Below are 20,712 nucleotides of genomic sequence, written 5' to 3' on the forward strand. Positions count from 1 at the left end.
GAACACTGTGTCCAATATTTATATTCATCATAAGGGGTCTTTGGGCTGCACTTCGTCTGGCCCCTCACCTAGGACCTGTCTGCCTTGGGTGACCCTACTAGGGGCATGAAGCCCCTGACAGCATAGCTCCTAGGATCATTGGGACACTCAAACCCCTCCACCACGATAAGGTGGCAGCCCAGGGAGAGGTGTTCAGCACTCCTACATTTTCCTAAATAGCCTCCTACTCCTGAAACTTTTGAACCCCGTGGCCCAAACTATCAAATGTTTTATTTGGCCAGCCTAAAGGTAGTTCCTAAGATTTGGGACTTAAAACCCTACAACTCTTCAAGTCATATGGGGTCTTAAAGTCCAATTGTAGGGTTGGTTTTAGTTTGTTTAGGATATTTGTTTATGTTTGTATTTTACCTCTTCTATTCTCCAAATCTTTGTTTTGCTTCTTCTTATTTTAAGCTGATGTACGTGGAATAATACATCCTCTGTAGACTTTTGGTCAATCCTACAGTCTGAGAGGGCGTATTTCAGGTGTGGTATTGATATCTAGGTACTCCTTAAGCATCACTCTGACAAAGGAGGTGAAGTCTTTCTCATTGAGTGCTGCATTAGGTCTCCATTGTTTAGATGTCAGTCTATAGCCCATGTCGCATTTTAGTGCCACCGGTTCATGATCAGAGATAGTTATGGGTAACATGTTAATGACTACTATTCTATGTAGCTCTGTATTTCTTTTTTTAAGGTTCTTTTTTGATGGTGGTCATTGTGTGTATTTTTTACCATCTCTTAGTGATTTTGTGTGGCCACTTAGTTGGTTGTATTGCATCTATGCTGCTTTGTTGCCTGTTTAGGGCTGTATTTCAGGTTGGAGTCTTTTTGTGCAACTCATTATGTGCATTTTGCTGTCACGTTGCATCTCTTTCTAGTCTCTTTGTTATCGGCCATTTTTGTCTTTCTTGCTCTGGGTTCTGTTGCTTTTTGGCCCATTTAGTAAATTAAATGCAGATACATATGTATGCTTAGCCACAAACACACACATTTTAGAAAAGAAACACCATCAATCAAATTGGACTCCCAGAGGTCTATGATGGAGAATGAAAATCATGTTCCACTTTTTAAAAGCAGTCTGATTTTCTTTATATAAAAAAAAAATTAAAGAAAAGTCTAAGTGGGTCAGAATGTAGTTATTTATTTATTTATTTTTAACTACGTTTTGTCCATTTGATACATTTCATATTCGGTCAAAATACTTGCTTTTTTCTCATTATTATTATTATTATTATTTTGCTAAGGGTGGTGGTGCTGGGTGATTGGTGGAGGCACAACTCTTTGTAGTAGTCACAGCTCCAAATCTCATTTGTAATGGTTATCAGCTGGTGGAGCTCTTCACAATAGCTAATGGGGAAAAGAAATCGGTATTTGCCATGTTTATCATTTGATTAACCTTCATATTATCTCTGTGTAATTAGCCTAATTATGAGAGGCTTTATACAGAATGTCTGATAGCTCCTTGTACAAACAGGTCTGAAATTTCCTGGCCTCAAACTTGTTCAGACACTGAGTCTGAACCAGCTTTGGTTGTATTGTTATACTCTGTATTCTCGTGTGGTTTATATCAAAGATTTGTTTAAAAGTGATTTAGTTCTGTCTCATGTTTTCATTCAAGATGACAAAATGCCAACATTTTGATGCATAATCTCTTATAAGAAGTGCAAAGACAACCCAGCTAAAAAGAAATGTTAAATCTGCTGGCTGCCTTTGGCTCATTAGGATCACTATAGTAACCACACAGCTGTGTCTGTCATTCCCTGACTCTTGGTAGGACAGGCAGACAGAGGCGCAGCGTAAAAGGTAAGCCTTAAGCAGGCTCTGTGTGGAAACTAAGTTTTATTGACACATTCTGAACTGTAAGTGGCAGAAGCATCTGGTAGTCACACATGCATTTTTGTGTCTACAGGTAGGCCTCATTACAAATGGGGAAAAAAAAACTTTAGAAAGCTTAGACAATACAAAAGTTGGTGTCAGACATCATAACATTTGAAGTTTAACATTCTGTGGTAAAATCTTTGAATCATAAAACCTAAACTGCAGCTGTGTAAGAACCATAAATACTATAAAAATGTATTTTTGTATAATTTTTTTTTTTTGAGCTACAATAGAAGTAAAAAAAAAATAATTCAAAAATCATGTCGGAATCTGAAGAATAACAATTGAATAGTATTAGGAGTTTTTGTGCATTGGCATGCTTAATAAAGATGGTATCTCAATTTTCAGGAATTACATAATTTTTCCATTGCAGTCTCACTGAACTTTTGAGTGCAAGCAGGCAGTCAGTGGCCCGTTTTTAAAAATCACAGCCTATTTTGTGTGAGTGGCTTGTAAAACTGCATTCCTGGCTTTGCACATTATTTTATTGTCCTCCTCCACCCACATACTCACCTTGGCAAGAGCCCCCTCGTTTATGATATAATCTGCTGGCGTACACTTTTAAATGAAGGTGTAAAGATTTGGACCTGTGTTTAAATAGTTCTTTATTATCAGCGTGGCTTTTTTTTAGACCAGGACATTTGCCTCTGATGTTTTCTGTCAGAGGAGAGGTCCCATGCAGGAGTCAAAGTATAGTTCCAGTTCTCTTGAGACAGGTTGGAGATGCCCACGATGACTTTCTGACTATTTCACACTATGTCACACTATTTTTAAAAAAATATGTTAGGGCTGTGTGCCTCTGCTTCTCATGCAAGGAAGTTGAGAACCCCACAAAGGTTGCAAGACATTCTATAGACATTCGGGAGACTCCCTTATGAATGCTATTCCCCAACCACTTGCAGTTCAGTGAGATGCCGCCTAAAAAGACTGACGTGTCCAAAGTGATGGCATTTAGTATTAAGACTAAAGATTGCCACTAAATCCAACTCAGTTATAAACACTGTAGAAATCTAAAATTGCTCATATCTCTGTAAGCAAACAAATAACAATTAAGTTAACATGGCCAGCCAGTTTGTTTTGGTGTGGAAAAAGTTGCTGCCCTTTCTGTTTTTGTCAGACTTGACTCAGTCGTTGTTTTATCAGGTTGGTGTCAGGATGCTGACTGGATCTGCTCTGATAGGGATCCTCTTTCTTGCTCAGCTCTGAGCAAAGTGTCTTTGACGCAACAAAAGGTGAATTTGCCTGCTAGCTTTCTTTCTCCTTATTGTCACGGCCAGTTTGCGTCAAGTTGCCAGATCTAGTTTATAAAGATCGACTTCCAGCAGGTGCTGAAACGTGATGGATTGTTGCTCCTATTAGACGTGAATTTGTTTGACTGTAATGTACCCAAAGCTTAGAAGAACTTTCTGTTCACTCCATTTTTAGACTTGTTTTATGTTTCCATACTCCTTATTTAGGTAAATTCAGCAGTTGTGCAGCTTCTGTTCTTCACAATTCAGTTTACATTTTGAGTCTTTTTACAAATGGCTATTGATGGCATCCAAATAAAAAGTTTTTTATTTTGTTTAATATCTCTGCTGGTGCAGTTTTGAGCACACCACTTGTAGCAAGAGTCAGTTAGTCAAACAACTGGGGCTAAAAGAAATATATGGTGACAAAATTGTGTCCAACTCATAAAAAGCTGTTCAGCAGTGCAACTACTGGGGCAAAAGTACCCAAAGTATACATTTAGGCTACAAACAAAGGCCAAATGAATCCACGTCTGAGACAAAAATCTACATCTCTGATTCAAGACTATTATTAAACTAGATTTGTTTTTGTGCAAACACAAATTACTTTTTTTCTTTTCACACAGTTTTTCTCCTGTGTATACGATGTAATAAAAACAAAGGCAGAAGCCAAGCATCGGCTTTTATCGGGATTGCTAACAAAGTCGTAATTGATTTGTGCGAGACAATGCTTGAAATTAGAAAGAAAGTGAATGTATTCATACATAGTTTTATTGCTCTAGTGATGTGACTTTTCACTCTTGGAACATTGTAAGAATATGTGTGTAATAAGTACAATAACAAAGTCCTGTCAAATTTAGATGCACCTTCTTTGCTCAAATTCACTAAAACTGAACACTAAAAGCCCTCTTTTTTATATATATTTTGCAAATGAGGCCTTATAAATAATAAACCAAGCTACTTCAATTACATAATAAACATCTTAACTGTTAATTGTCAGTGTACTCTTAGAGAAAACCTGTCATATTAGTTGTTACAGTCCTTTTAACCAGTTCAGGTAGGTAACCTTTTTTTTTTGTTTTGTTTTTGCTCTGGCAGTAATGTGGCCATTTGTAGTCATTACAACTACATTTATCATGTCTTCTTTAGCTCCTTCTCTAGAATATACACTTTCTTGGCTCAATAGGGAATCTTAGCTGACATAAAAAAATTATCTTGATTGGCCAAAGAGGTTGAATCCTCTTTCAGCACCTCACGATTATAAAACGGCATTTGCATTGCTAAAATAAATGCTACTTAACTTTTATCATTGTTTGCCTTGGCATTTCTTCTTTGAGCATGTGCATAGACTGATCTGTTGTATGAGTCTTGGCTCCTATAAGTTCTTCTGAATGTTTGTTGTGCTCTTTCAAAGCCCCTCTTTCAAAATTAAAACAAAGGCACGCAAGGCTGATGGTGCGAGAGGGAAAAGCTGCAGGTCTTTTTAACCACTCCATCCTGGGAATAGCATTTTATAATCCTTAGAGAGTTAATATAACCGTTTGGTTCAAAAGCACCTATTGTTACTTTTTAAAATACAACAAAAAGTAAATGAACTAAATTCGCTGAATTGCATATAAGTTAAAAAAAAACAACAATTTAAAGATATTGTGTATATTACGTTGTTTACAGCATGAGCTTTCTGTCATATCTGAAGTAAATATGAACTTCCTGTCAATAAAACTAAGCTACAAATTTAAACCAAACAGGGAGGTAAATCACTTAAATTGACAACATTTTACATTGCAGGTTCTTTAATTTGTTATATTTCTTTCATCAATAAAAAGTCACATGGTGTGAAACTTTCTCTGCAGAGCAAAAACCAACAACAATCAAAATCTCATTACCAGTCTTTTCACATTGAACCATAATTTTTGATTTTTGTAACTGTAATGTAAGAAATAACTGTCATTTGACCTCGATTCCTTACTCCTTTCAGCTGACCCTCTGCTAATACTGTTTGATTGTATCAAGTCTTTCAGTCTTTAAAAAAGGAATTTCCCCAACTACTTTTATCAAATAAAAATACATAAAAGTTTAAAAATGTATAAAAGTTTAAAAATGTATAAAAGTATATAAATTTATTGTACCTGACTGCATTATTTCCGTACATTAACAGGTTTTAACACATCAGTGTGTTTGTTTTTCATATACATATGTACTGTATAATGCAGAAAGGTTTCTTCCAGGTCAGGCTACCTTTGGTTGTGAGACTACACACAAACCCTTAAAAAAAACCAAACAAAATAAAGTCCAGTTGAAACATTTTTCAGTGGGCCCCTTTGAACCCTTGAATTTGATCAATAATTCAGTTGCAAAGTATAATTTTGGCCCATTCTCTGTTAAAGTGGCTTTGACTTAATAAATAATTCTTCCATGACTAAAAAACTTGGATTGGGGTCATTTTATAGATTTGTTGTCCAAGAGATAAAAAAACCCCAAAAAACCAAAATGCAAACCTTTTGATATGAAAAATTTTAACCAAAGCACATATTTTTCTTTTATGATGGTAACAGATAAGGAAATATCAGCAACAAGAGCCTAGATTTTGTTTTGGTCATAGTGTTTAAGTAATCTTGCCATGTTTACAGTGGCTCTGTTTCAGAACATCATGTTTGACTTGCCCACTCATCTGATGTCCTGAGACCTCAACCATTAAATTTTTAACACTTGAAAGAGGTCCTAAACAGCCTTTTGCTGGTATTAATATGTCAGCACATGGCGTAGTGTCACATTTACAGCACCTTCAAATATTTAGCCTTTTGCAAAAGCCATTTTCGGATCCATAATGACCACTTGACCTTTTTAGCTCTTCCCCGTTTTCAAACAGTGGAACGAGTGAAGCGAGCACTTGTTTGTTTAATGTCACATTAACCTGTTCAGCCATTCAACCAGCCCTCCAAAGCAGAGCAGCTCTGATGCTGGGAAGACTCAGAAGGGAACCTTTAATTTTTAAAGTGTTTTCATCCGCATGGCTGATCCTTCGCAGGTTGCGTCACGAACCATGAGTGCTAAGTCCCAGTCGCCTGCCGCCCCTTTCTTTGGTTCAAGAATTTGCCAGCCAAGTTGTATCTTCATCTTTGTGTGTGTGTGTGTGGTGTCTTTTTGAAGTGATGTTTTGATCGGTGCTCAGCGAGCCAAAAACTTTGTAGCTTTAGGATTTTTCTACTCATGGGATGAAGCTGAAGATGGAGGAAAGGGATCATAATTACTCTTGAAGTCTTAGTTTTATTTGCTGAGACGTAGCAGCATTGAGAAATATTTTTTTATTTTTTCAGATTCAGTTGATGGCATGTTGAAATAAAAATTAAAACCAATTTTTAGGGAAATAAAACTTTCCATGAACTTGCCCTGGATTTTTAAAAAAATATTTACTGCATTTTTAAATTGAAGCTACAGTAAGAAAACACTGGTAAGTGCAGCAGCTCCACATAGTAAATTTTGTAATTTAGCCTTTTGTCAGGGGCACCTTAGTGATAGGAAAGAGGGGGGAAAACGGTACTGTCCTTTTGCTTTTTTTCTCACACAGATTTATTATTTCTGCTGAGGCAGATTTTCCTGAACAGTTTGATAGTTACCATTTCAAGATTATTACAGATCCAAAAGGGCTGTTTTAGCATAGTTTAAAGAACTTGAAGAATCTTTTGTAATGTAAAAATGATAAGTAGAACGACAAGTAGTTATCATTGGGATCCAAGCCCCTTGACGCATACCCTCCTAACATTTCCCCCTCCCCAATCATCCAAGGAGTTTTTATAAGCACTGGGTTGTGGAATCATTTGTCATTATATCGTTGCCTATTTGCGTCACCAAGCTCCTGATAGAGTATGATGATTAGCTTACCTTACAAAGTTCCCCCTGACAAATATAAGCCAGCTATTTTCCTCTTAGTGTTTTATTTGATGTTCAGATATGAGTATTTTGTGGTCTATTTTGGACCCCAAACTCTCAAATTATGTCATTATACAGTTTCCGAGTTTTGAAGCATTCCAAAAATTAATTTCTGGCATATATGGTTGTCGCGTTTCAGCTGCCACAGTGTTAACTTTGTAAATGTTCTATTATTGAAGTGCAAAGGTTTAAAGCTAACACAAAAAATTAGCACAAAGCAAAGGCTAGGACACCCAGTTTAACAAAATTGCCAGAATAAGCAGTAAAATCATAATTTAAAAAATGATAAGCAGGAGTTTGCCATAAAAAAAAAAAACTGAATGAAATTACTGATGACACAGTCTGGGTCTGGTACAAGCCTAAGTTTTCTCTTGCGCCTAAGTAGACAGTTCTTTAAATTAAAAAAATAGTACGTGTTGTGCTTGTGTACAACAAAGATTCAAAATTCCAAGAAAAAACTTAAATCCTTAAAAGGCTTAGTCTAAAGAAGAGGCCTGCTGATTTTTCTGGTGATTAACATAAAGGGCTGTAGAGTTAAAATATCTAGCCATTTAAAAATTTTCTAAAGTCATTGTTATTTACCTAAAAATAGTGCATCGGTCTCTCTATGCGGAAGATTTGTGGTCAATAAAAGAATACATCCTAAAAATTGTAGTTTGGTAATTTACTTTAGCCAGTCATTGCCATATTGGGGGCAACAAGTCAGTGTCTTCCTCAACATATGTCTTTGATTTGATTTATTTCAGTTGGATCAAAATGCTTTCATTCATCCCATTGTAAGGAGCAGCTATTGTAGGACGTGTAATTGAATTGCCTGTAAAGGCTTTAAAATTCAAAAGTTTACCAATTATATGTATTTTCTTAAATAAGAAAATTAAAAATAATTCAAAAAGTTGAACTGATTAAAGATTATGAAAGTGATTGACAAAAGGTTTTACTAACTTAGAAGCATTTAGCTGTTTACACAATTTCCTGACCAAAAAAAAAAAAAAAAGAATGAATGAAAGAATAATTAAATAAATAAATGGCACAAGTTTCAGTATAAGGAAAATTTGGTATAAATCAGAGAGTATGTCCAGTGAGGGCTAGCTCTGTAGGAGCTTTAGATTTTTTTTGTAGTGCATTGTCATCATTCAAGCCACGCCCACTTTTGCCAATCATCGCCATATTGGAAGGAACAACTCAGGTTGTGGTTCTAACCAAGTATATAGAATTTGGTTGAAATCTCTGTGGTTGTTTTTTAGAGATAAACTTTTTTTTTTACATTAATATTATCTTTATTATTTTTACTAGAGGTTGGTAATTATGTAATTCAGGACATTTACTCAGAATGACAAACTGGGCCTGTGGTATAGGTTTGATGTTTTAGCCATTTTTGTGTTTACAAAGGTTAATGAGCTGCAGTGGCCATCTTGAATGGAGATGACCCGAAACTTTAATCAAATGCAGACATACATCCAGTGATTATTTTCTGAGATTTTTCACAAGTTGTGTCCAGTTATTCATGAGATGTTTTGCTAACAGATGGGTGTAAACATGCACAGGATTAATTACATGATTGCACACCTTCCCTGGCAACAGGTGATTAGAGACTCCACATGTAGCAGCTGTAAAAACAACTATTCATGCATCAATAAATTCTCCTTTGTTTTAGCTTATAGTTGGATGAATGATAATAAATTCAGTAAGGGGTGCAAATTCTCAAGTAACACTAGTGTACCTAGTTGTAAAAAAATGTATGTACTGTCTACAAGAATGCTTGCAGAATGTGAGTCAGTAGTTGTAGCACTACCTTTTGATATTTTGCCATTGTTTTAAGACGATAAAACCCCACAATTTTACTGTGTCTTTACAGGCTTTAAATTTGAAAAACATCTGTTTTGTATTAAGGAGGTGAAGCCCAGCTTAGATTTTCGGCTTTTTCGCGTCTTACACCGAAGCTTCAAAGATGACGTAAAACGACAAACTGAAACGCTGACAGTCAGTCACTCACCAGTCACCAAGTAGAACGTTTTAAAAGAAGCAGCTTTTGATCACTGCAGTTTTGATTGTCTTCAACGTGTAACTCTGTTTCCAGGCCTCAAAGGGTATTTGCTAGAAAGCATGTCACCCCCCTCCCCCCCAAATAAAACATCTCTGAACCCTGCCATTTTATGTTAGGATTCAGTATTCGCTCTGGTCTTCTTTGGGTGGTTTTGTTTGATAGTTTCCTGGGTGGATATGAAAGATTAATGTGACAGAAGCACCTGCAGCAGTTTCTCAATGACAGCTGTAAAAGTGCAGTGGAACGACTGTGAAAAGACAGCCTGACTGCCGTGGCCTCATAAAGCAAACTGCTCTGTGTGCTTTATGTATCCTCTTATCCCAGCTCTGAGAGTCATCTTCAGCTGCCCCGGCAGTCAGAACAGTCTCCTCGTCTATCAGCCTACAGTACAAACTCTGGTGTAAGTGCCAGTGTTTTGGGGTTTTATTTTGCAGTGACTTAGATTATTAGGGAACTCTATCGTTACGTTTTTTTGAAACGGGCTTAGAAATAAGTATGTGATAAATTGTGGTGGGTAGTAAGGTCATAGTGGTTTATTATTGTGGAGGCAGCATTTTCAGCACAGTAGCAGTGGTTGGGGTGTATTCATGATGTAGGGCCCGTTTTCACTGGCATGGCTTGGTTGTTGGGAATTTGAATTGGGTCTGACCACGCTGGCCTCTTACCTAGGCTGTAACTCCATTATGTCCAAACCACATGGACAACACTACTGATACATTATTATTATTATAAACCCTATGCTCTTCATGTGCCAGTAAATGCTGTGCCATGCTCAGCCGTCCATCATTCGCCTTTTGGACTCAACTCTAATACGATTTATCGTCATGGATCATGGTCAGACCTATTGGATGAGGAAGGAAGAAGGGTTCTGCACAGAAAACCTTTTCACCTGCATCCTCTCATGCTGCTGAACGATGTTTCCTCCTCAACACCAAGGCTGAAACTGCTGGTGGAGGCCCAGAAACGTCCCATATGTACAATGAAAATTCTGCTGATTGTGACAAGGTCAGAACTGAGTGCAGACATGTTACTCATGATATTGTAATGTGTAGCTGTGTCCTTACACTGTCCTACAGGGTTCTGCCAGGGCGGGACCCAGTGCGTGATGTTATTGTGTGGTAGTAGCGTCATGGGAATGAGTTGCTGACGTTTAGAGTGTGGTGAAAGCACGAGATGTAGAAAAAGCATTGAAAGAGGAGCACCAGTATGATTTCCTTCACACTGAAGGTTTTCAAAATTGGCTGCGATCCAGCCACCTTCAGATAGGTTGTGGAGAGAGGAGTGGGTCTTCATTTGTTGTAAAAGGGGCCTGAATTTAAGTAAGAGTATGTTTACGGCACAACTCTATGTCCATTGAACATAGGCAACATTTTAACCACCAACATGTGGTATGAGTAACACAGCTCAACTTTCTCCAACAAATGTTTTGCTACACAAACCTGCATCTTCACATTCTTCATCTACAGGAAGCCAATGCCCAAACTACACCTGTTAATCGCTGGGGTCCAAAAGATTTGTTGTCTGAACTTAAAAGTTGTGGTACTAAACACCTCAGGGATCCCCAAAATGTAGTTTTTATTCATAGCTGTTTTTGTGGTAAATAAAAGGGTTTTTACTTCATACAATTTGGGTGGTCATAATTTAATGGCTTTTGTTTGAGCTTTGGCTTTTGCCAAAAAGAAACTTTCTGTATAAAGAATGCAGATGCATCCTGGAATTAACTCTAACCCTGCTTAATAATAATAATAATAACAATATGGACAACTTGTAATAAGCCTTTACTGTGATTTTAAATCCATCTAAAGTAATTTTTTGGGTAGTGGAAAGCTTTTTCCACCTGAAAAACACTCTCCCACAATGCCTCCAGTGTCAAGAGTGAATATTATGTGACACTCACAACACCTGCACAGGAAAACTGTTTCTTTTGCACAATTAACTGAAAAATCAGAAAGAAGTTTGTCCAATATTTTTGCAACCATTCGCAGGAAATGTCTGTCCTGAAGTGACACAACAAAAAGACAGGTACCTGCGGTAATTAGCCTCTGTTACAGCTCCAACATTTCTTAGGATTGTCTGTTAATAACCTTTTTTATAAAGTCATCTTTGTTTGCTCTTCAGCAGCAAAATGTAAGATTAAATTCAGCAGCAGAACACTGACTGAAGCCTGATGAAATCTGAGGGAATCTTGTTTGGACAAGTAGGCTTGGACAATGCACAGTGAAACACAGAGATGGAAGAGTGACTGTATGGGCTCACATAAAAGCAAATGGTGTTGGACAAGATGATTCTCTAGAAAGTTGGCGGTAGAGGAATATTCCAGCATGATAATGATCTAAAACACACGACGAAACTCACCCAAGAATTCCTAATGAACAAAAGGCGGCTAAACTATGACCTGGTCAGGCATGTTGCTTGACTTGAATCCAATAAACACATTTGGGGAATTTTAAAGAACACAAGCTCGGAGCGGCTAAAAAGTCTTGACTGAAGAATGATAGAAAATCTCAGATTATGGGAATTTTCCATTTTGATGTGTTTGAGCCCCATCGTTGCCAGCCCTACTGGTTAGACGGAAAGTCAAACTCGGACCTTTTACCTCATTAGTCTGGATCCATGGACGAATAAAAATACAAAAAGAGCAACTTTTCTTCTGTCAGGTTGTGTGTTTTGTTAGACTCTGATCTGTGGACCCCTTCTCATCTCACTGACTGTTTAATAACTGTGTCGCATTACTTCCTGCAAGTGTGAGGACTTGCTTTCTGTCCATTACCCTGTTTTTACCTGTCCATGCTGAGTGGCAGTGTATTCAGCTGATTGTAAGGCAATGAGCTGCACACATGTGCTACATTTTACATGTAAATACATTTGCTGATTAAAAAAAGAAATAAAAAAAATAAAGATCCTGGAGGAAAGTCCCATAATTTGGTTCAGCTTTTTGTAACTGATTCAGTTTGCAAGGAGCTCACAGGTCTGGAACAATTGCTTTGTAACATTTGTCAAATAATCTTACTTTTTATTAAAAGCATTGCCTGTAACTAAAGTGGGAGTTTGCGTTGATGACCTTGAAAACATTTCACTTTTGTGGTGGATCTTGAAGAAACACTGCACTGCGTCCGCTCGAAGGCTGAATGAGCAGGCTCCTTGCTTGACATAAACCCAGATTTAGCTTAAACTACTTAAATACCACAAATGTGTATTTTCACTCATTCAGTCAGTTCGGTATTTTCCTTGAAACTTGTAGAGAGATCTTTTTGGCCATGTTGCCCCACGCTCGCACTTTGATTGAAATGGTCTACAACAAGTCATTTCCTCTTTAGTTTATGCCAAAATATTTTAACAAAGCAAGATTTCTGCTGCACACTTTTAAACAATAGGCTTTACAGGTCAGATAAAGGAAATTTAAATGTCTTATCAGTTTTTTTTTCTTAAACGGGCCCTCTCAAGACATAATTGAATCAGTCTGAGCTAGAGTTATAAAAAAAAGGATAAGAGAGCTGGGTTTTGTAGACTTAATCAACAAATGCAACCGCTTACTGCCATTATTCATTTACATTGTTGTGTATTAGGTCTTAGTTACACAATAAGATCACCCCCACCATCGCCTCCCTTCAGTCCGCCTGTTGGCCATTTGAGTGTTGAGAAATTACAGTGTTTACATAGAAAGGACAGGTGGGTGTGACTCACCGATCTAAATTGTGTCGCATTAAAAGCAGAGAAAAGAAATCAAAACTCTGAGCCATTTATCAGACGAGAGGAGCCGCGATTTGAGCAGATATTAAAAGATGATTGTGCGTGGGCTTTTTCTGCTGCGCTCCAGTGGAAAAAAATGTAAACCCTGCATCAGTCAGAGTCACGATAATAAACAGCAAAACACATCAAACACAAACAAAAAGAAGGATGGGGAAAAGCACAGCACATAAATAGTTCAAATATTTCAAGTGATTTCAGAATGTGATGGTGAAATACTGGATGTTTGTGTCCTCAGCCTCAGTCATGGTGTTTGCTCTACTGTAATTGTAGTAAACAGAATCTACTTTTTAAATAAAATTTCAGCATTTAAAAGCTTTCACTTACAGGTGCAAGAGGCCTATTTTGCATCGTTTTATCTATTTTATTAATATTCTAAAGATACACCCTGGAACCCCCCCCCCAAAAAAAAACTAAAGATAAAGAATCCATTTAATCAATTTCAACTTTATTTTTCTGCTTGATTTGTTTATCACTGATCTGTCATTCCCGAACACTGATCTAATCTTGTTTTTGACAGCTGTCAACACTTAAAAAACGTTTTGTTACACGTATATTACATCATTTTTCAATACTTCTTCTGTTCTGAAAGTCTTTCTGTTTTTTAAAATACTTTGTTTTCACAGCTCTTTGTCTCGCGTATCAGACTTTTGATTTGTTGATCTTGTGCTGGTATTGCATGGAACGGTGCGAGCAAAGACGAGACACGGAGTCAGGGTTCAAAGTGATTTCCTCTCCGCTTTAATACTTTATCTAATCGGACACATTGTTACATGTCAAGAGCACGGTGTGCATTTCCTTGCTTTTTTCTGCTTTACAACATAAATCTGCCAGTTGCTTTAAAGCTTATTCCATAGGAGGGAAAAAAAAGGAAAGACATAATTACTACAACTTTCACTTGCGTAAACCGGAAATATCTGTTTACGTGTTTATTGCGAGGGGTCTTCTGTCACATTATTATATCTATTCTAAAAGTACTGAGTTCAGAGGGATGAATCTTTGTGTTTTTTCTCTTCAGAACCATGTGGACCCAAGCGGATGAGCAGACAGGACAAGTATCTGCCCGGATGGAGACTACTCCGTCGTTGGGCAGTACCAGCATCTCCGTCTCTCAGCAGCAGGCCCCCAAGAAGTTTGCCCCTGTGGTCGCACCCAAACCCAAGTTCAACCCTTTCAAACAGATAGGAGACACCGCCCTGTCTGACTCTGCAGGTAACAAATCCAAAGGCCGTCGCGAGTTGCTTGTAGCAAGCAAATTAAAAAGAAATGATCAATAAATACATCACCAGTCAGATTTTTTTAGCATGCTGCTGCTGCCGTTCCTGTTTTGAGCGTAACATTAAGTCAGAAAGCGGTCTCAATAGTCAGCTTCTTCTCTTACTTCAGCCCACTTGTAATAATCTGTTTTATTTCCAAACTAACTCTTTAATCAATTGCTTAGATGCATAATTAATGGAGCAAGTGGAGCAACTGCTTCCCCAATATTCATAGTGGGGGGGTGGAAACTTATGGTTTTGCACCCCTACACTTTTTAACTTAAAAACGTGACTCCCAGACTTTATTGGCACAGAGGCTGTGAAAATGCTTTGCACATGTACAAAATAATAACACACTTAAAAGGTCATTAAAAGTCTGGTCAAACTTTTAGTTGCATCTGACACCACTGTTATGCTCATGGATGCTTTTTACAAGTGGTTGCATGTTTATAAAATTAAAAGAAACAAAAATAAATAAGTAAATAATACCTTTTGTATGCAAAAGTCCAGAGAGTCTTGGGGAGCATAGTTATGCATCTTTAGGGGGAAATTAACTTGTGTTTTTTCCAATGTTTACACATAATTATTAAATGAATCATGAGTATTACATTCAGTCACTCAGAGGGAGGACATCTGCTTTGTGTTTGGGTACGAGCCTCGATTCTTTAAGGCTGTGGAAACAGTTTATTTCATTGTTGACGTTAAGTGCAACAGTGGCAGCACTGATCTGTAACAATTACAGACAGGTTGTAGTAAAGTGCAAAGCAAACGGCAACAGTGTGGCAAAACCCGTGTTTTCTCAACTACACTCAAGATGCCCAGCATCACCTGTGGCTGCACCCCAACCCCCACCCATGGTAATGCCAAATTACAAACAATAAATCGCTCAGACATTTACAGTATCACATAGTCTAGATCTGGCAGGGATCGAATTAGGGTTTTTTTGTTTAACAAGCACTTTGTGTGTTCCACCACACTAAACACTGTATTGTTATTGACACTTTTACACTACAGGACTGTGTACGATACAGTATGTCCATGGTGTGGACTCAATAGGTGTTTACATTTGTCTATTTCAGATTTTGCTTTCCCATTTTCTTACACCCAATCCGGTGCCCATGATCAGCTGTACTGAACTGTCTGCCATTGCCCCTCATCGCACCTTTTATATGAGGAAATAATGGCTTCTCCAGAATCAATTAATTACATGTCTTTCATAGACAGGCCTTTTAAAAGTAACATAAGAGCTTGTTTTACCATTAATGGACAGGTGGTAAATGTATTTGGCATTGGTTTCCATAGTTTCAGGAATAAATTATTTTTAATCATAAAAAGCACATTGATAAAAGTTGTGATTGTGGCCCACTGTATCTGGACCTTGAGGAGTTGTCGCTAAAGCTTTTAAAATCTCCTTTAAGAACTCAGAGCAACAATAAACAATGAAGAGAAGAAACGTAAAGAACTGACGGAAACACACCACTTCGTCTGGTAGGGGGAAAAAAATGTTTCTGCCCTGGGAGCAATGATGAGCTCGAGTGGTTGGACTGAAGGTACAAACTGAGCCTACAGCTCAGAGCGACGGTCGTTAGTGTTGCTCTGACAATAGCAATCATTTTTATTCCCCTCGTTTTGAGCGGTCCAAGAATGTGCTTCTGTCTGAGATATGCTCCTTTTTTTATGATGAAGAAGCTCATGAGAATGAGTGACCCTGAACAGTGTAAACGATTGAAATATTAAATGTGAATAGTGAGAGCTGTTACTGCATGAATAATTTTGGATAAACAGTGCAAGAACTGTGGTTTGCAGTCATGTGTGAGTTCAGGAAGCCTTGCGTTGGGCTCTTTTTTTTTAGGTCCCCTGGGAAATGATGGTTTGTTTAAATGAAAAAAACAAAAAACAAAGCTACAAGCACTTACTAAAAGAAGTAAGTGACTTTAATTTTTGAGCGCATGTTTATGTGATTTAATTAATGTTCTTTTGTAATTACATTTCAGGTAAAGGTTATTTAAAAATGATCTACTTAATTTGTATTAGTGATGGTTTTTTTTTTTAAATCTTTAAGTAAAATAAAAAGATAATTAACCCGCCTTAAAAAATTAAAAACACTATACATGAAGATCTTCAGTATTTCCATCATGAGTAGTGATTAAAGAAGTAAACTGTGCTTTATTTTGACTTTTCAAGGTCATTTGTAAGTATTTAAATTCAAAAGGGAAATTATTTTTCAATTCAAAGAGGAACAATAGTGTGCAGACCTATGCAAATTAGAAAAAGCCTTTTGTTAGTTAAACTAAATGTTATGATGCCTCAATTTTCAAAGTTTTTTTCTGTTAGAAAGTAGCTCAAATTGCTTATTTTCAGACATTTTAATTGTAATGAAATTATTTCAATAATTTGGAGATGTTCTGTGTATCAGAGTTACCCTCCTGTCCAATAAGGCCGTTCACTGGTGTGAAAAATGTTTTCTAAAACTGTTCTGAATGTGTTTTGAAGTCTCCAGTGTCCAAGATGTTCTAACGGTGCAACCTAACACACAGATAATGTTGCGTCCCCTCATTTCTTCCGCCTTCCTGCCTTCATGATGTTGTAAGATGAACATTATCTAAACTTCTACCCTCAACCCCCCTGAGAGTCCTAGATTTCCAAAACAGGGGAAACGGTTATGAAATTCAGCAAGTAGCGATCACACTGTGAGGCTGAAAACACGTCTGTCAGTGGGGGTTTGTGGTTTGAGTTCAGATCTTCTTGTGCTCCAGATGTTAGCTTCGTAAAAGTTGTTCTTAGACGGCTGCTTTTTCAGGTCTGCCCGCCATTGAAGAAGGAAAAAAAAAAAACATTAAACAATAAGGCAATGCAAAATATTTTACTCAAGTTTTAAAAGATGATAGGGTTTGAGGTTCAACATGCACTCTGCAGCAGTAAAAAAAATTAAAAATTACACTTCATGATGAAACAGGAGATTAGAGGAGTGCTGTTTATTATTGAAGTACATATTTTTGTTATAAACCAACAGTGATGTGGCAGAATCTGGTTTTAAAACATGAGAACTGGAGAGAAAATGTCATTAGTTTGGGGGGTGACGGTTTGTACAGACACCTTTTTAAAGTAATCAAGAATAAAAGTATAGTTTAAAAGATTAACTCAGACGTGTTTCCTTGTAGTTGCGACATTTATAAAAAAATTGTCAAGCTTACATTATCCACATTATCTATATTGCAAAGAATTCAAATAAATTGAGCAGATTTTATCCCCAAAATATTTGACCATTGCACAACAAGTATTTAGTAAGTAATTAGTGTTTGGTCAGTTATTTTGTATGCTTCTTGGCAATAAATCTTATGCTGTTGGAAAGCCTGTTTGATCCCCCTAAGAGGAGCAGCAGAGTTCAGTATGTGTATTGAACCATTGAAAACTTGCCAAATCTTTGCCAATGCCAAGCAACTTATTCTGCTATTGCCTCTTGTTTGGATCTTTTGTTTTTTATCAGCACCTGTGAGCGTGGACCCTGCTACCATGATCCGTTGGTGTGTGCTACAAGCACGCCACATTTGACTGGTCTGGATAGGGCCTGTGTCAAAGGGCAACTTCAGGATGGTGTTCCACAAAAGCAAGCTGGAGAATTTGTTTTGGACTGAGGCCTAGTACCATCTTCAAATTGAAGGCCAAGAGACGGGCTGTGAAGTAGGCATCCCACGAGATGAAATTCTGCTACCAGTGGCAATCTCATATTTCTATAGTCTGGGACTGAATTCTTGTAATAGATGCTGGTTAAAGAAAGGGATGGCATCCCACAGTAGTGTGTGTGATCAAGCTGGTGAGCTGCATGAGGAGGAGGTACCAGGCTGTTGTGGCTGTGTATGGTTCTTCCACATGCCGCTGAGGCACTGTTTGTTAAATAAATTGTTAAATTGCCTGTATTTCTTGTTTCTTCAGACTTCAATCATCCAATCCAATAAACACCGAACAAGAGTCAAGAGAATAAGCAGTTTGACAGGGAAGATTTGGCGAGTTTTCCTTGGGCTCAGCCCACATACTGAACTCTGCTGCACAACCCACAAATACATTTTCCTTCCAAATGTGGTACAGTTTAAAGGGGAAATAAAAAGGCTTTCCAATGGTAAATGATTTATTTCCGAAAAGTGTTGTTACAACAAAGCAATAATCAACCAAACACAAATTTTCTTACTTTTTGTGCTATGTTTATATATTCGGCAGTCAGATACACCACACTCCACTAAATACCCATGGGGAGTGGGGTGAGCATTGTGATAAAAAAGCACGTTGGTTTATCGCACCTGATATTGTTTTTACAATATTCAACAAGTTTTTAACTGCATATTTTCCTAATATTGTGTACCCATATTCTTGATCTATCTTTTTGAGGAAAATATATAAAGTTTTAGTTCTATTAATATACTAAGAAGCTCTGTGACACCTTAGCCTGGGCACTGGTAGATACAACAAATCTTTCACTGGAGAAGACAACATTTCGAAATGCTCACACAACCTTGAAAGTGCGACTCATAAACGCTCTGGGTGTCAGGTTTTATCAAGCCAGCTAACACAAAGAAATCCTGGTTTTGTCTAATGTGTTTTCTAGTGAAGTCTGCTGGGGTTTTAAAAGTTCTGCTGGACACAATTTCAATGCTGTTAAATTGAAGTGAATGCTAAATGGGCTACATTTTTATATTGTTTTTCTAATCTTGGCCAGTTTTCAAAGCACAATTACATGATACACCACAATCACTCAGTCACAGATTTATGCAGCACTTAGTCTGTAAAGTCTCTTGCAGGCTATGTAATGTTAAACTCTCTGTCATATGTCCAAAGGCACTTTGACATGAGATTTCAAGCCAGAATTGAAACGCCAACCTTCCGACTGGCAAGCATGGCTCTCATTTCTTCCACACATCCATCCCAGTTCAAGACACTAGTGGTTGACTGCACCACTAACACTAAATGGCTATTACTGAAACCATTGTTTAAAAAAAAAGCAACATTGATGTAAAAGTATATAAAAAAGATCCTTATCTTTAAAACAATAAAGTCCTTGTTATTTCTCTTGATTTTTGCATTGAGCATTTTTACCACTTCTTTTTGTAAAGTACAATAATAGGATGATTTGCCTTGTTATCCAGACCCATTCCCATTTCTTTTCCACCATTAGTCATTGTGTGGGTTTTAGGAGGATTAAAGAAACAGTGTAGTTTGGAGTGAGAATGAAATTGCAGATAACTACTCTATTGTACTTTGATCTCTAAATGTTTTAGTCTAAGAAATGTTAAAGTTACAGTAGTTTATTATTAAAGGGCCTGAGACCAGATTGTGTGCCGTTAAGTTTCAGGGTTTACTGTAATTACAGAAGATTAAATTACTGCTTATATATAATTGTATATAAGGTCCAGCCTCCTCTGTAACTAGTATCTTATTTTCCAATAAAACATGGAGGTTTAGTAATCATTTACATTATCAGCTTTTTGAACATGGTGATATAAGCAGTAAAGCCATATACAGACGTCTCTACTTGTCAAAGGATAAGACGTCTTTATGAGCAGATAATCTGGGTCTCCTTATTTTTTAGTTCTTTTATGTCAAATGGGAGTGTACGGGGGGGAGCTGTCTGATAAAATTGAGGATTAGCATAAAAATTAAGTACAAGTCAATTTGGCACAGCGCCTTGTTGGTTCTTTTGTCTAACAGAGGTCAGGATCAGAGCTGGAATGAGCAGTCTGACAAGGTGTTTATTGTGTGGACAAAGACGACTGTGCAGGCAGGGTGGCTCCCAGTGAGCAAGGTTTGTCCTCTGATATTTTTTTTTCCTTGCTCAGAACAGGTTCGCTGTTCTTGTTAAAACCCAGCAGGAGAAAGTCAAGTCTCAGACAGTGACCCTTTTCCAAAAATCCTTACAAAGCATCAGATATTAGGGGTTAAATTCATTCTACTGTATATGGTGAAAGCATTAGAGAAGGGTCAGGGTTTTTTTTCCTATGTAGAGCAGCTTTGTGCTCCAGTTCTTTTGTGACATCTGAACCCCAAAATCAGGATTTTTAAAATAATTTTAATTGTTTGCTTAAATAAAAAAAACAATAAAATTTCTCATGACTGCAATAAAACCCTTCTCTCTATAACTCATTAGTTTTATTACAAAATGGCAACAGTTTGAATGGATGAAATGTCATGTTCTGAAAGTGTTTAGTCTTTCTGTTTTTTGTGCTGGGTGCAAATGATCTGTGGCCTGAAGACTTAATTTTCTCAAACCCCTTTTACAGTGAAAGACACCCCCAATACGGTGTAAAAAGACAGCCAGGATGGTCTTTGCAGGGTCTTCGTGAGGTCTTCAGGAGCATGTTGAAAACTTCTATAGTGACGTCGCAGAGGTTTCTCATTGTGGTGGCATCATGATGAGGTCCTCTGTGGAGTGCAGTAGAAGCATATTTATGACCCATGTACTGACATGACCTGATTGTAGTGAATTAGAAGCAGGACTGACCTCATGCCTAGGCTACAACCTCGTCCCACATCAGTTCTTAATTTTTGGACGCAGAGCAGAAAGCATTTGTGCTTCAGGCCTGCTGTGCTGGATGAA

At 37.4% G+C, this 20,712-nt stretch overlaps 1 protein-coding gene across 6 annotated transcripts in view; it reads left to right on the forward strand.

The window, feature by feature from the left end:
- lpp (LIM domain containing preferred translocation partner in lipoma) overlaps positions 1-20,712 on the forward strand; it is a 193,850-nt gene that overhangs the window by 47,500 nt on the left and 125,638 nt on the right. For all 6 annotated transcript variants that reach the window (XM_017423523.3, XM_017423525.3, XM_017423524.3 and 3 more), the window contains one exon: positions 13,889-14,082. In XM_017423523.3, coding sequence (XP_017279012.1) covers positions 13,889-14,082 — 194 coding nt within the window. The remainder of the gene's footprint in view (positions 1-13,888; positions 14,083-20,712) is intronic.

This window comes from Kryptolebias marmoratus, linkage group LG24 (genome assembly GCF_001649575.2).
Source record: "Kryptolebias marmoratus isolate JLee-2015 linkage group LG24, ASM164957v2, whole genome shotgun sequence".
Taxonomy (NCBI): Eukaryota; Metazoa; Chordata; class Actinopteri; order Cyprinodontiformes; family Rivulidae; genus Kryptolebias; species Kryptolebias marmoratus.